We start from the raw sequence: 13,046 nt of genomic DNA, 5'->3' as shown, positions 1-13,046 counted from the left end.
TAGTAAAAAAAAAAAATGCTGTAAAATTTCCTACCACTTGAATATTTTTTCATTTTGAATATTTTATCATTTTTCTTCATTCATTTGCTTACTAAAGACTGCGATTGTTTGCAGAGCTCCTATAAGTCTATTTCAGCAGTGTATGGTTTTGTTTTGTTTTGAGGTATAGTTGAGTGTTTTTTGATGTTTCCATGAAGAAACAAGGACTTAGAGCTTCCTAGTTCACCATTTTCCCAAAATCACCCTGTTTTAAGAAAGCATTTTAACAGAGAGGCTAACGAACAAATAATATCATCAGGGTTTAGATTTTTAGGGATGGTGGTCATTTTAAGGCATCTCTGAGAAGGTGAGTTTTGAGTAGAGACCTTAAGGAAGGAAGTGCAGGAGCTGGGGAAGAGCATGTACTGAGGCACACAGGTGGAAGGCCTAATACGGTGAGAGAATAGCAAGGAGCATGGGCTGGGGCGATGAGCAGAAGCAGTTGTCACAGCTGAGAGCAGAGTTAGTGAAGGGACCAAATTATGTAGGGTCCACTCAGGACTCTTGTTTTTTTCTGAAAGGGGTAGGAAATTGAGGAGTAGTTTTGAGCCCAGGGGTGACGTGATTGTACTTCAGTTTTACTGGGATCTCCATAATTGCACTAAGAATTGATTCAAGAGAAGGGTAGGCATGGAATCAGGCAGGGCAGTGAGAAGTGTATAGCACAAATGTGCTGAGTAGGAGATTATGGTGACTTGGATGAAAGGTTGGTGACAAGGGGTCAAAAAACGCCTAATTTTTTCTCTCTTCATTTTATTGAGATATAATTGACATATACACTGCGTAGGTTTAAAGTATACATCATAATGGTTGGATTTACATACATGTTAGAATGATACCAGAGTAAGTTTAGTGACCATCCATCATCTCACATAGATACAAAATAACAGAAATAGAAAAAAGTATTTTTCCTGTAATGAAAACTCTTAGAATTTACTCTCTTGACAACTTTCATATATAACATACAGCAGTGTTCATTATATTTATCATGCTGTACATACATGCTTAGTAGTTGTTTATCTTGTAACTGGAAGTTAGTACCTTTTGACTGCCTTCATTGAATTCCCCCTCCCCCAATCCCCACCTCTGGTAACCACAGATCTTGTCTGTTTTCAGTGAGCTTGTTGGTTTTTGAAATATAACTGACCTACAACCTTTTGTTAGTTCCTGTTATACAACATACTTCTATACATGTCAGAATGATCTCCACAGTAAGTCGAGTTAACATCTGTCACGACACAAAGATAGTGCACAGGTATTGGCTCTGTTCCCCACCCGGTATATTCATACCTATGATTCATTTGTTTTGTGATTGTAAGTTTGTACCTCTTAATCTCCCTCACCTATTTCTTTCCTCCCATCACCTGTCTCCCCTCTGACAATCCCCTGTTTGGTCTCTGGATTTATGACTCTGCTGCTGTTTTCTTATGTTTGTTCATTTATTTTGTTTTTTTAGATTCCACATATAAGTGAAATCGTACAGCATTTGTCTTTCTCTGTGTGACTTATTTCACTAAGCCTAATATGCTCTAGGTTCATGCATGTGCAGAATACTTGTAATTCTGAAAATTGAGCCAACACAGTTTCTCTTGGTCTAGATAATGGAGTGTGAGAGAAAGACAGGAGTCCAGGATGACACTAAGATTTTTTGTGTGAACAAATGAAAAACTTTTGGTAGAGTACAGAAATTCAGGAGTTTAGACTCCTTAAATGTGAAATGCCACTTAGACCTCCAGTGGAAATGGCAAGGTTGTTTGGTGACTACACTAATTCAATGCTTGTGTTCTAGAAAGAGTCGTGGTAAACAGTAAATTACTATCTAGGTTGATAAGGAAACCAACACAGAAGATCTCTTCCCGGAAGAGGTGGCGAGTCTGCCGAAGGAGAGGCCCGGCCGCAGGGCCCGCGGCTCGCCCTTCTCGCGGAGCAGCACCCTTGTGCGTTCCCAGACTTTCTCGCCCGGAGCACGAAGCCAGTACGTCTACAGAGTAAGTTGGGAGTCCTTTGCCACCTGCCTGGAAGGATTCTTCATCGGTCGCGGGCGGGGCTGGGCAGCAGAGGGTTGGAGCTCCCGGCTGGTCCTCACCTGCACGCAGGGTTGAGAACTCTGAGACAGGTGGAGGGGGAGACCCCACCTGCTGTGGTCCGTGGAGACAGGACAGCAGGTTGGAGGTTGGCCGGCCGTGGCCGTGTGACAGTGACGGCACGGACTAGCAGAGACGAGGCGCTGTCGAGGGTAAGTGCTCACGACGCAGCAGACTGGCGGCGCCGTTTGGCTCGAGGAGAGCTTTGACCCTCCCGCTCCTCTAACGGGGCTCGTTGGAGAAAGCATCTTCCCTTGAAGGGGCTGCCAAGGAGCCGCTGCATTAGGGCAAAGCCAGAGTTTGATCATATGAGAGAGGCAGACCCTCAGGCCTCCGTGGGAGACACTGAGGGGTCCCCAGGCCCACCCTCAGGCTCAGAAATTGGCTAGGACTCACGGAACTCAGAAAAGCCGTCGTAGCCACGATGATGGTGCGCCGCAGGGAAGGGGTGCAGACGGACGCGCAGAGGGAAGAGGCGACGGGCAGCACTCCGGAGAGACCGGGCGGAGCTTCCAGCCCTTCTCCCGCAGCGGATTTGTGCGGGAGCTCTCACCTCTCGGAGCAGTGGCAGCGTGCCGGGAGCACAGCCGACCAGGGGCGTTCACCCGAGGCTTGGTGCCCAGGGGTTTTGTGGGGGTCGTCACGAGGCACAGCTGGTGGCCGGCGTGGCTGACCTTCGTCTCCAGGGCCAAGCGGGTGGCCCAGGGCCCCCCTCACATTGTCAGCAGAGACTGTGTGGCCGGGCCAAGGTCCCCAGGTAAACAGAGACACTTGGAACGTTCTAGGGACTTACAGGTCACTGCCCAGGAGCTGAGCAGGGAGCCCACCTTTCTTGGGGAGGGAAGCCTTTACTCACAGGAGGGAGCAACAGGGGCTGGGGCCCGGGTGGCCACGTCTGCGAGGCCTGCAGCTCCTCTCCCCACGCGGTGAGGTGCCCCGGTCGCGCTGCCCCGGGCAGCCCAGGGTCAGGCGGGGCACTCCCGCCCCATCAGGCTGCAGCCCTGTGGGGCCTGATGCTTCATCACGCGGGTGGAGGTGCCTGATCGAAGGCCACCCTTCCTTATCCTAGACTCCTGCCGAGCCCCTGGGAGCAGCCTCCAGCCTGCTTGCTGAGAACAGGGTGGTGACGGAGGGAGCCCTTCACCTCCCCAGAGACAGGCCTCCAGCCCCTGCACTGGGCTTTGCGCCCTGCTCGAAGGCACGCACTGGCCGGCGATGCTTCTAGAGGCCTCTTTGTGTTTATATTATATGTTTGTGATGATTGGGAGGCATGTAAGTGCAGGGCTGCGACATTTCCTGATATCTGGGGTTCATTGGCATGGAAAGGAAGGCCGTGAAGGCCAGGACTTTGCTTTCACACAGATATACGTTGATCCTGAAATGAAAACCTGCCGCCAAATGAAATACGTAACGTCTCGGCTCCCGTGAAGTCGGCATTATTTATTTTTCTCTTTAAAGCCAGGCCTTTTCCCTTGATGGGCAGGGTGGGTGTTAGTGGTGTGGGCTTGTCCTCCTGCCAGGAACGAGGCTCTTTTCTGGAACGCCAGTCTTCCCAGCTCTTGCCAAAGCTAGAAACACAGCAAATGAGAATGATTGATAAAAAGTGAAAAGCGCCGAGGAGAGTGCGGGTTTTCATGAGCGTCACACCGTATCAAGTGGCAGTTGGCATTGATAGGACTGAAATTGTGTTGCTCGATTAGCCTGGAAAACCTCAGCTGGTTCGGTTGATGGACCTGCAGGAGGGGTGGGGCTGGGGGTTGCTCTGCTTATTTGGTTTGTCTTTGTTTGGCTTGAAACTCTCGTGTAGGGTTTTCTTGTAAGCGAAACCCAAAGTCTTGGTAAAAGCTCTAAACGTCATAACTGTTTGAGTACCTGCACGAGAAACAAAATAATCCAGTTCAGAGTACACAGAGAATGAATGTTGAATTCTTGAGGAAATGTTTCTGAACCTCAATCTTTTTGGTGTAGCTTTATCGTAGTGACAGCGACAGTTCAGCGCTGCCCCGGAAGTCCCCCTTTGTCCGAAACACTTTGCAAAGACGAACCCTTCGCTATAAGGAGGTATGTGCCACGTAGACTAATGTGCCGTCTATATGTACGCTGGGAGTTATTTCTACAAACCTGCAGATGTAATATTTTAGGTAAGATTAATTGAAAGGTGATACGTTTATTTCCTTGTTTACTTAGGTATAATTTTAAAAAGTGTATATCATGTCAATATGTTACCCATATTTGTTAATTTCCTAAGATAATGTCATAATCTAAGATAATACATGATCTTTACATTTTAAAATATAATAAATTAATAAACAGCCATTCTGTATAAGAGATTCTTCTCTCTTTTTTGACAAGGGAGTATATACAGTTTAGAAAATTTGAGTCTTTCAACGTGGAGCATTCGCCTACATAGGACTGTTCTACAGTTTTCCTTTATATACACCGAATTTTTTCTCCACATCACGCCACTTCACACAGTTTTGCCACTTTTAATTTGTAAGGTAGTGGTTCCCTGACTTGCCCGGGCAAGAATTCTTTGAAAGAAAAAAAATTCCCAGATCTCCTTGTGGTGGTTGTATTTAGAGTAGCCGCTGACTGAGAATGATAAGAAAACACATAACTCAGCAACAAAAGTATTTCTCAGCAGCCATGCTGTTGGCATTTTGGCCTAGGTCTGTCTTTGTTGGGGGCTGTCCTGTGCATTGTGGGCTGTTGAGCTGCATCCCTGGCCTTGACCCACTAGTTGCCAGTATCACCCCCTCCCCCAGTTGTGACAACCAAAAATGTCCCCTGAGGGCCCAAGTCACCCCTGGTTGGGAACCAGTGAGCTCTGCTATGAATTCAGCGGAGCTTTTAAATGAGTTCGTGTTTATTAAGTCACTTACATTTGCATTTAACTTCTGCATATGTGCACAATAGTGTTACGGGTGTGTAAAACGCATACAGTTACTCAGTCCTCCCAACAACGCTGATAGGCTCGTGGATTTGTGATTTTGCTGCACTAACTGCCTTCCCCAGCGTTGTTTGCCATGGGGTGGGAAGTACTGCTCTCAACTCCGTGTACAAAATTCTATTCTCGCCTTAGAACCTTCTTGAAAACAGGAGACTTGCTTACTTCAGGCTTATATGGGGAGGAACGTTTTGTTGTTGTTGTTTGGCCTCGCTGCGCGGCTTGCAGTCTTAGTTCTCTGACCAAGGATGGAACTTGCACCCCAGCATTGGAAGCGGGGAGGCCTAACCACTGGACTACCAGGGAATTCCCTGGGGAGGAACGTTTTTGACAGCTTGTGTGTGTTTAACCAGAAAGCCCTCAACGTGGTTTATAACGTGCTTTTTTCCCGTTATACAGTAGATCATTAAGATTTTGGCACGTCGGTATATTGTTCATCTTTTTACAATAGCTGCGTTTTCTGCTGGCCTTATAATGTATTTGATCACTTTTCTCTTGTTAGGTATGGAGGATTTTTTCTGTCATAAACCTTTTGCACATCAGCTGTGCCTTTCAGATGCAAGTCAAATGAAATTTCAGAACCAAAGAAAACACACATTTTGTGGCTCTTGCTTATACTGTCAAGTAGCACTTGAGAAAGATGATGCCCTCCTGCCCCGTGTGAGAGGGTCTGTTTCTCTGCGCTTTAGCCAAAGCCTAGGTCGTCCTTACAGCGGACAGTTTGCTGTCACTGGCTCGTTACCGGAGTGGACGTTTGAACCCGTGTCGCCCACGTGCGTGTTGTGTTGGCGTCGGGCCACGCTGCGGGTGTCTCCCTCCAGTGGGGTCGGTCACTCGGGGAAGAAGCTGCAGGCAGGGCGCGGGCGGGGTGGGCGCGCTCACGGCCGCGGTCTCGCAGCCCTGCAGGTCCTCCCGGGCGGCGCTGGCGGCGCGCACGTCCCGGGACCTGGAGCTGGACCTCCAGGCGTCGCGGACGCGGCAGCGGCAGCTGAACGAGGAGCTGTGCGCCCTGCGCGAGCTGCGCCAGCGCCTGGAGGACGCCCAGCTCCGCGGCCACGCCGGGCCCCCGGCCTGGCTGCTGCGCGACGAGCGCTTCCGGAGCCTGCTGCGGGAGGCCGAGAGGCAGGTGAGGCCCCGGCCCGCCAGCGGGGGGAGGGGGCGGGCGGGCGGGCATTTCTCCCCTCCCGGTGCCCGGAGCTTCCATCGCTCTTCCTTAAAACTGGAAGCAAACCCGTCTGGTTCACCCCGCGTTGCTGTTCCAGACGAGACAGACCCAACTTGACTTCCATCAAGAACAGGCAGCTGAGCAGATGCTGAAGAAGGCCTCCAAAGGGGTGTGCCAGCTGCGCGGGCAGAACCTCAAAGAGCCCATCCAAGTGCAGGCGTTCAGGTGGGGAGAAGCCCAGGCCTCACTCTCCCGCTTGCTTTTTACTGTCATACCTTTGTCATTATAAAGAGTAAAGTAAGTATTGAGAAAGACCCACAAGGAAGTCGAGGACAAAGCAGGAATCTCCCCTGCTATTAGCATTGTGCACATTTTCTTCCGATCTTTTTTTCTAAACACTGTTTTTTTCATGCTGCTTGTAATCACAGTGTGGGTTCGAGTTTGCATTTAGCTCTTTTTAAATTAAAATACCCCATGTTGCCACATCATCTGTTATCTTTTTTGGCTGTAATGTCTCATCTAACAGATATAATTTACCTATTTTATACCCTGCTTCTTTCCAAATGTTTGCCCTTGTAAGCAGCACAGTGATCTACATATAGATACATATGTGTATCACCTTTGCCTTTTTAGTTAACTTTTGATTGAAGCATAATAGACATACAGGAAAGCGTGCATATCGTCCTATATATGAAGTATTTCAGTGAATTGTCATAAACCCTACATGGCAAGAATCAAATGTTATCAGCACCCCCAGATTTCCCACACCAGAATAACCACCATCTTGAATTTGAATAGCGTAGATTAGCTTTCCCTGTTTTTATTTTTTATATGAGGAAAATCACCCAGTTAATCTATTTTCTTTTGTGTCTGGCTTTTTTAAAAAATTGAGGTGAAATTCACGAAGCATAAGATTAACCATTTTAAAGTGAACAATTCCATGGCATTTAGTACAGTCACAATCTCTATTCAGTTCCAGAACATTTCCATCACCCCAAAAGGAAACCCTGTACCCCCGTTAAGCAGTCACTCCCCATGCCAACCTCTCGTCAGCTCCTGGCAGCCACCATTCTCCTTTCCATCTCTATGGGTTTGCCTGTTCTGGACCTTTCATATAAGAAAAGTCATACAGTATGTGGTCTTTTGTGTTTGGCTGCTTTCACTTAGGATAGTATTTTTAAGGTTCATCAATGTTGTAGCATGAATCAGTGCAGTGTTCCTTTTTAGGGCTAAATAATATGTGCCTGACCTCTAGTCTTAATTTTTTTATACCCTGAATTTTTACCTCCCCATCATAAAAGAGTATAAAACACTATAGCTGTCTTCCTTCAACTATGATCTAGAAGTCCTTGTAGAGATTTTCATTTATTCATAAAGAACTATTTGCTGAGCATCTGCGTATACCAGGCACTGTTCTAGGCACTGGAGACAAACCCTTGCCCTCATGGGGCTTTGTAACTTCTATTACAATTTAGAGAGGGGGCCGGGGCAAGAAACTTCAGAGAATCTGTATACAGATGTGCTCCTGGGGATTGAAATTCAATGTGTTCTCTGAGTAAGAAAAGCTGTCATTGATGGCAGAGCCTCTTGCCACCTTTCACTGCATTTCTATCAGCCTCTAACCTGTAATTCTTTCCAATCGCAGGGAGAAGATAGCATTTTTTACAAGACCAAGGATTAACGTACCTCCTCTGCCCGCCGACGATGTTTGATGTAGTGCTTTGTACACATGAAGTATTTATCTGCCTGTTTTATTTTCATGAAGTTCTTAGACTAGCTAAATTTGTCTTTAAAATATTTGTGCAAAGCTATTAATATACACATTTTGTAAAAAATAAATAAAAACAAAACACATATATCTATACATATATATTTTATAATAGTGACGGCAACAGGGCTTGGTTTTTCCTTGTTGTGAAATTGACATCTCTGAAGACAGGTTATTTTATAAGAGATCAATTATCATGTTAAGAGTGTACAGTTTTTACGCTGTTTTATTTGACTTAAAGGCTGGAAGACAGAAACGAAGTGAGTTCAGGCAAATTCACTGTATTGTAATTTATTTATAGTACTTTTTTTTTCCTTGAAGGAAAATACTGACTTTAAGATGTATTTTAAGACTGAAATTTTGTTCTTCAGTATTTGTCATGCGGTAGAATGGAACTTTGGGGCCGGTTTTGTGTCTGACATCGGAAATGCAAACACTATGTGCTGAACTCGTCACTCGCCCCGTTTCTCCTGTGTGCATTTATCATGTATATTGTACACTTTGGCACCCTTTGTGTTCTGTTAAGATGCCACCTTAGGGGCTCAGTCCTAAGTCAGTGCGGGGTGCGCGTTGCGGAGCTCGGTCTTCCTCGCGGGCTGGGCACCCATAGCCCCTGGTTTCCGTGCACCTTTCCGTGCCCACCCCGGGTCTGAGGCCGGTCACGGAGCCCCCGGCAGCGGCAGCCGCACAGCCCGCCCTCACCCGGCCACGGCAGCCCCGCCTGCCTTTTCAGTCCGCCCCATCTGATCCTGACTGACAAGGAGGGCAGTGGTGGAGCTTCTGCTCTGCTGCTCTGCCCTGCAGGAAAGTGAAAAGAGAAGAAGGAAGGTGCGTTTTCACTGAGTCACTGGATCCGCTGATGGATAGAGCAGGCACGGCATGGACACGATAACCTTTGAAGGCGCTTTTTTGAGGAAGCCAGCTTCCGTGGGAACTCCAAGTACCCGGCGAGTCACTCACAGGAGAGCGTGTGCTTTCGATCAGAGGGCCCCCGCCCCATACTGGAGTCTTCCCAACATTTCTTAAGAAATCTTAGAACTAGCTCATGAGGAAAAATATTTTTATTCAATAAAAGGATACAACTATTCTTTTGAATTGCCAAGTGATATAAATATTTTGCCTTATATATACTTACTATATTTAAAATGCACTCTTCTTCATGAAGCTTTGGATGAGTAAACAAGATCAGTCACAAAATGTGAAAGAAAGAAAATACAACTCTTCCTGTAACTTTCTTCTCCCTCTTTTCCGTTGAAAATATCTGTTAATCATGGTCTCATTAGTCTGAAGCCTCTTCCCTAGTATAACCTGCCTTTCTTTTAAATTGAGTTAAAAATTATTTTGTGAAAGCCTTTCATTGGCACTCCACATAATATGGACAATAGAGTTTGTAAGTAGTACTAAGACTGAAAACTTTATGCTATTCACAGTTATCATCTGTTGCTATGTGTTTGTGCTTCTAATTTTTTTTTCCCCTCGTCAATTTCTTAGTGTATATACTGGCAGTGGAAGTAGAGACTCACAAAACGTTCCTTATTAGAATTAGCAGCCAAGCAGACAGCATGGGTAAGCAAGTGAGGACAGTTAGGCCCTCTCTAACTGAGCTAACTGAGCTCTCTGAGCTATTTGAAACTTTAAAATCAAACAAAGAACTGTTTACCACTGGACTCTAGAGCATGCAAATGGCAAGTTATTTATGTCTGAGGTACAGTCTCCATTCATGTAGGGAGACTTGCAGAATGCATTTTCTCTGTGCTCTTTAGCAGCTGTGCCAGCATAGAAATGCCCCAAACAAGTGCTTTTGAATAACACTGCTTAACATACCCCTCTCCACCCTCTATCCCCAGCTCCAACAGATTTCCATTTGGAAGTGTTTCCCTGCTAGAGAGCTGGGGGATTTTTGTTGTTTTAAATCCCATCTTGGCCAAATGCAGAAATGATGCCCGCTTCTATGGCAGTGCAGTGGCCTCTTACATTTGCCACTTCTCTGTTTTACTTCTCCAGGCTCTGCCCTGCATGTGATTGCTGTTATAAGATCATAGTAAGGAAGTAAAATCAGGACAAATGAAGAAAAGTTCTGTGCTGCCTGTGGAGGACCCCTTTTTGAGTGTTCATTGTTCATGCTGGAAAAGACAAATGGTCTGTGTTAGAGGCTGTGGTGGAGCAGATGGTGGGCTTGATTTTGCAACTTCTGATCAATTAAGACTGTCAAGAGCATATCCCACATGAACGAAAAGTTGAGTCCTGTTGCTTTATGTTTATCTTTGTATATCCTTAAGTTTTGTGTCCCCATGATGAAGTGATATAAAATACTATATCTTCCTCAATTAAAATTTAGAACTCAGTCATTTGTATGTTTTTTCATGTATTCATTACTTTATTAAACATATTTACTGAACACCTGCTACTTACCTGGCACTATTGTAGGCCCTAGAATAAATTCCTGACGTCATGGGAGCATCATGAACTGTATGACCTAATATGTTTACATGTTTCCTTTGTCATTAAGAAAACTGCCCTATTTTATTGGCAGTCCTACTTGGGGTAGTCAGAGGTAGATTGCAAATGTTGATATCCCTTTTCAAGAAACTGTCAAAATGCTGCCACTAAGCTTCTTTTAAAATAGAGCTACAAGTAAAAGAATTTTTTCTTCCTATGATCACTGAATTGTCAAACTTTGGTTGAAAACTGCTTAAATAAATATTCTTCTGTTGTGGGAATAAGTAATAATCAATATTCCTCTCTTTGCTTATGCCACCATTTCCTCCGATTTGTATTGTTTGAAAGTATTTCTTAAAATTAGAGTTCTTAAAACAGAGTGGAAATATGTTTTAAAATTCCTTTTAAGTTTTGGAGAACTATAAATGTATAAAAATAGTAAAATAAATCCCTATGGTCCTCTGACCAAATTTCAACATGGATCAGTCATGGCCAAATTTGTTTCTCTTACACTTTCATTCACTTCTCCTCATATTTCAAAGCAAATCCCACACACAATATCATTTTGTCTGTAAATATTTCAGCTCCCATCCTATACTAATCCAGGGTTTTCCAAAAGTCTCATTAAAATAAACTCATGGTTGAAAGAAGCTTGTTAGGAATAAAAAAAAGACATTCATTTCACCTTTGCACTGATTTCTGTGTTACGAAGAACCTGGGATGAAGACCAAAATACATATTTCTCATTTTAAATCAAAATATCATAGCGTTCTATTGACCTTACTTTATCTTTTTATTATTTTTAAAATTTTATATATCCTGAATCTTTCATCCCCGTGAGATTTCCTTTGTCCCACTGTTGGGCTGCAGGCCAGAGGCCTGCAAGCCCTAGGCCTGCAAGCCCTGCACTTGCCCAGCTTTAAGACCAAAGAAAGAGCCTGGGGTCAGCAACATAGACATCAGTGGTTTAATGGCTGGGGGGACTTACACATCTAAGCAAGGTCCTGGAGCAACACCCCATCATGTGCCGCTCACAGCAGGCAGGACTCCTGGGGTAGGGGGAAGGTTACCAGTTATAGGTGGAATTGACACCAGGTTGGCTCATTAGTTGCCAGGGAAACTAGTAGAGAGGCACACCCATCACTGCCCCTTTGTTAAACTATCCTGGTAAAGATGTTCTGATCTAAAGCTACAACCACCACTAGCTGGGGCAGGGGCAGGTATGTAGGACAAAGTCAATCATGCGAGTAGGGTGTAGGTGAAGCAGGCACCAGTCCAGCAGGGGATGTACAGAGAGCAAGAGGACAGCCATCTGGGGGGTCTGATCATGCAGATGGGATAATAATTAGGTGATTGTTTCAGCTGGTTTTCTTTTACATTTTATATTGGTTTTCTTCGCTGTGTGAGATAGTACACGAAGTGAGGAAGTTAATTATGGGTACAAAGGGAATCCTGCACTTGGTAACTCATATGCTTGTACCATTCAATACCCAGGTTGTCTCATCAAGGTGAACGACACAGTACTGATTGACTTAGGGACTGGCAAGATACCCAACTTTATCAAATTTGACACAGGTAAGTTTTTGTTTCCTTTCTTCCCTCTCAACCTTCTCTCTCTTTCTTCCTTTTTCCTGTTGCTCCTTCTATTTTATTTGTACCTACGTTGATTAGAGAGAACTGCAATGTGAAAGTCAGAGAGCTATGTGACTGTTGCTTCAGGCAGAGATGTTCTTCTTGAGTCCCATTCTCATCCCAGTCCACATATTTAGCTTTCTTTACCAGGACAAGAAGTTGCCAGATGGTCTCTTGAACTTGATGCTAAACAGTTGTGTGACTTCCCTTTGGGCTGCATCCATCAGCCCAGTCTCTACAGGTTACCTATATAAACTACAGTTTGCCATGAGATGGAAACTTTGTGTTTCGAGTGTGATGACTTTAGGTGGGTTCCTTGAGGTAAAGGGCTAAAGGTGTCCAAATAACCTTAACCTAGTGTAGATGAAATGTTTTTCTGCAGAGTTGTTTCCCCTCTCCGCTCCTCAGATTCCTCTGACAGAGGTTCACATCCAGTGTTGGCTGGTATCTGATGTGCTAATGAAGTACAATATTTTCCCCAACTGGTTTTAACAGAAATACCGCAAAATATAGAAAGACTGAAAAAATAGGACAAGGACAAATAACCAATGGCAGCTAATTTTCTGCCTACCTGCAAATGATTGTTAACATCTTGTTCTATTGCTTTTATACTCTTTCTTTCTTTTCCTGTGCCTGTGTTCCCTTCCCCACGTGGATCCAAGGACCAACCAAGGTTCTCACGCACAGTTTTCTGTAGTGTCGCTTTGGGACTCTTTTAACCTGAGTTTTCCTCCCTGTTTTGAATTTTAAAGAGTGCAGGCTGCTTGTCTAATTCAGTACTCCACAGTCTGGGATTGTTCAATTTTTATTTCACCACAAGGACTTCGCACCTGTGCTACCTGCACTCCTGATTATTTATACTCACCTGGAAATTGTAGACCAGAATACTTCATTGGTGTCAAAATTCTTTTCCTTGAGTGAAAACATTGAGAGTGGATATTAGTGTTGGGGGTCACGCTTATGACACCTAAA

The 13,046-nt window shown here is 44.9% G+C and overlaps 1 protein-coding gene across 1 annotated transcript in view; it reads left to right on the top strand.

The window, feature by feature from the left end:
• The window catches only part of LOC133082968 (protein WWC3-like), a 57,217-nt gene extending 47,978 nt beyond the window's left edge, over nt 1-9,239 (top strand). The window contains exons 13-17 of the mRNA XM_061179639.1: nt 1,863-2,027; nt 4,092-4,184; nt 5,969-6,196; nt 6,333-6,460; nt 7,881-9,239. Of these exons, the coding sequence (XP_061035622.1) occupies nt 1,863-2,027; nt 4,092-4,184; nt 5,969-6,196; nt 6,333-6,460; nt 7,881-7,947 (681 nt within the window). The 3' untranslated portion in view covers nt 7,948-9,239. The remainder of the gene's footprint in view (nt 1-1,862; nt 2,028-4,091; nt 4,185-5,968; nt 6,197-6,332; nt 6,461-7,880) is intronic.
• The last annotated feature ends 3,807 nt before the right edge of the window (nt 9,240-13,046 follow it).

Source organism: Eubalaena glacialis, unplaced genomic scaffold (genome assembly GCF_028564815.1).
Source record: "Eubalaena glacialis isolate mEubGla1 unplaced genomic scaffold, mEubGla1.1.hap2.+ XY H_2, whole genome shotgun sequence".
NCBI lineage: Eukaryota > Metazoa > Chordata > Mammalia > Artiodactyla > Balaenidae > Eubalaena > Eubalaena glacialis.
The sequence above is the reverse complement of the archived record's forward strand: the minus strand, read 5'-3'. Positions and strand labels throughout refer to the sequence as shown.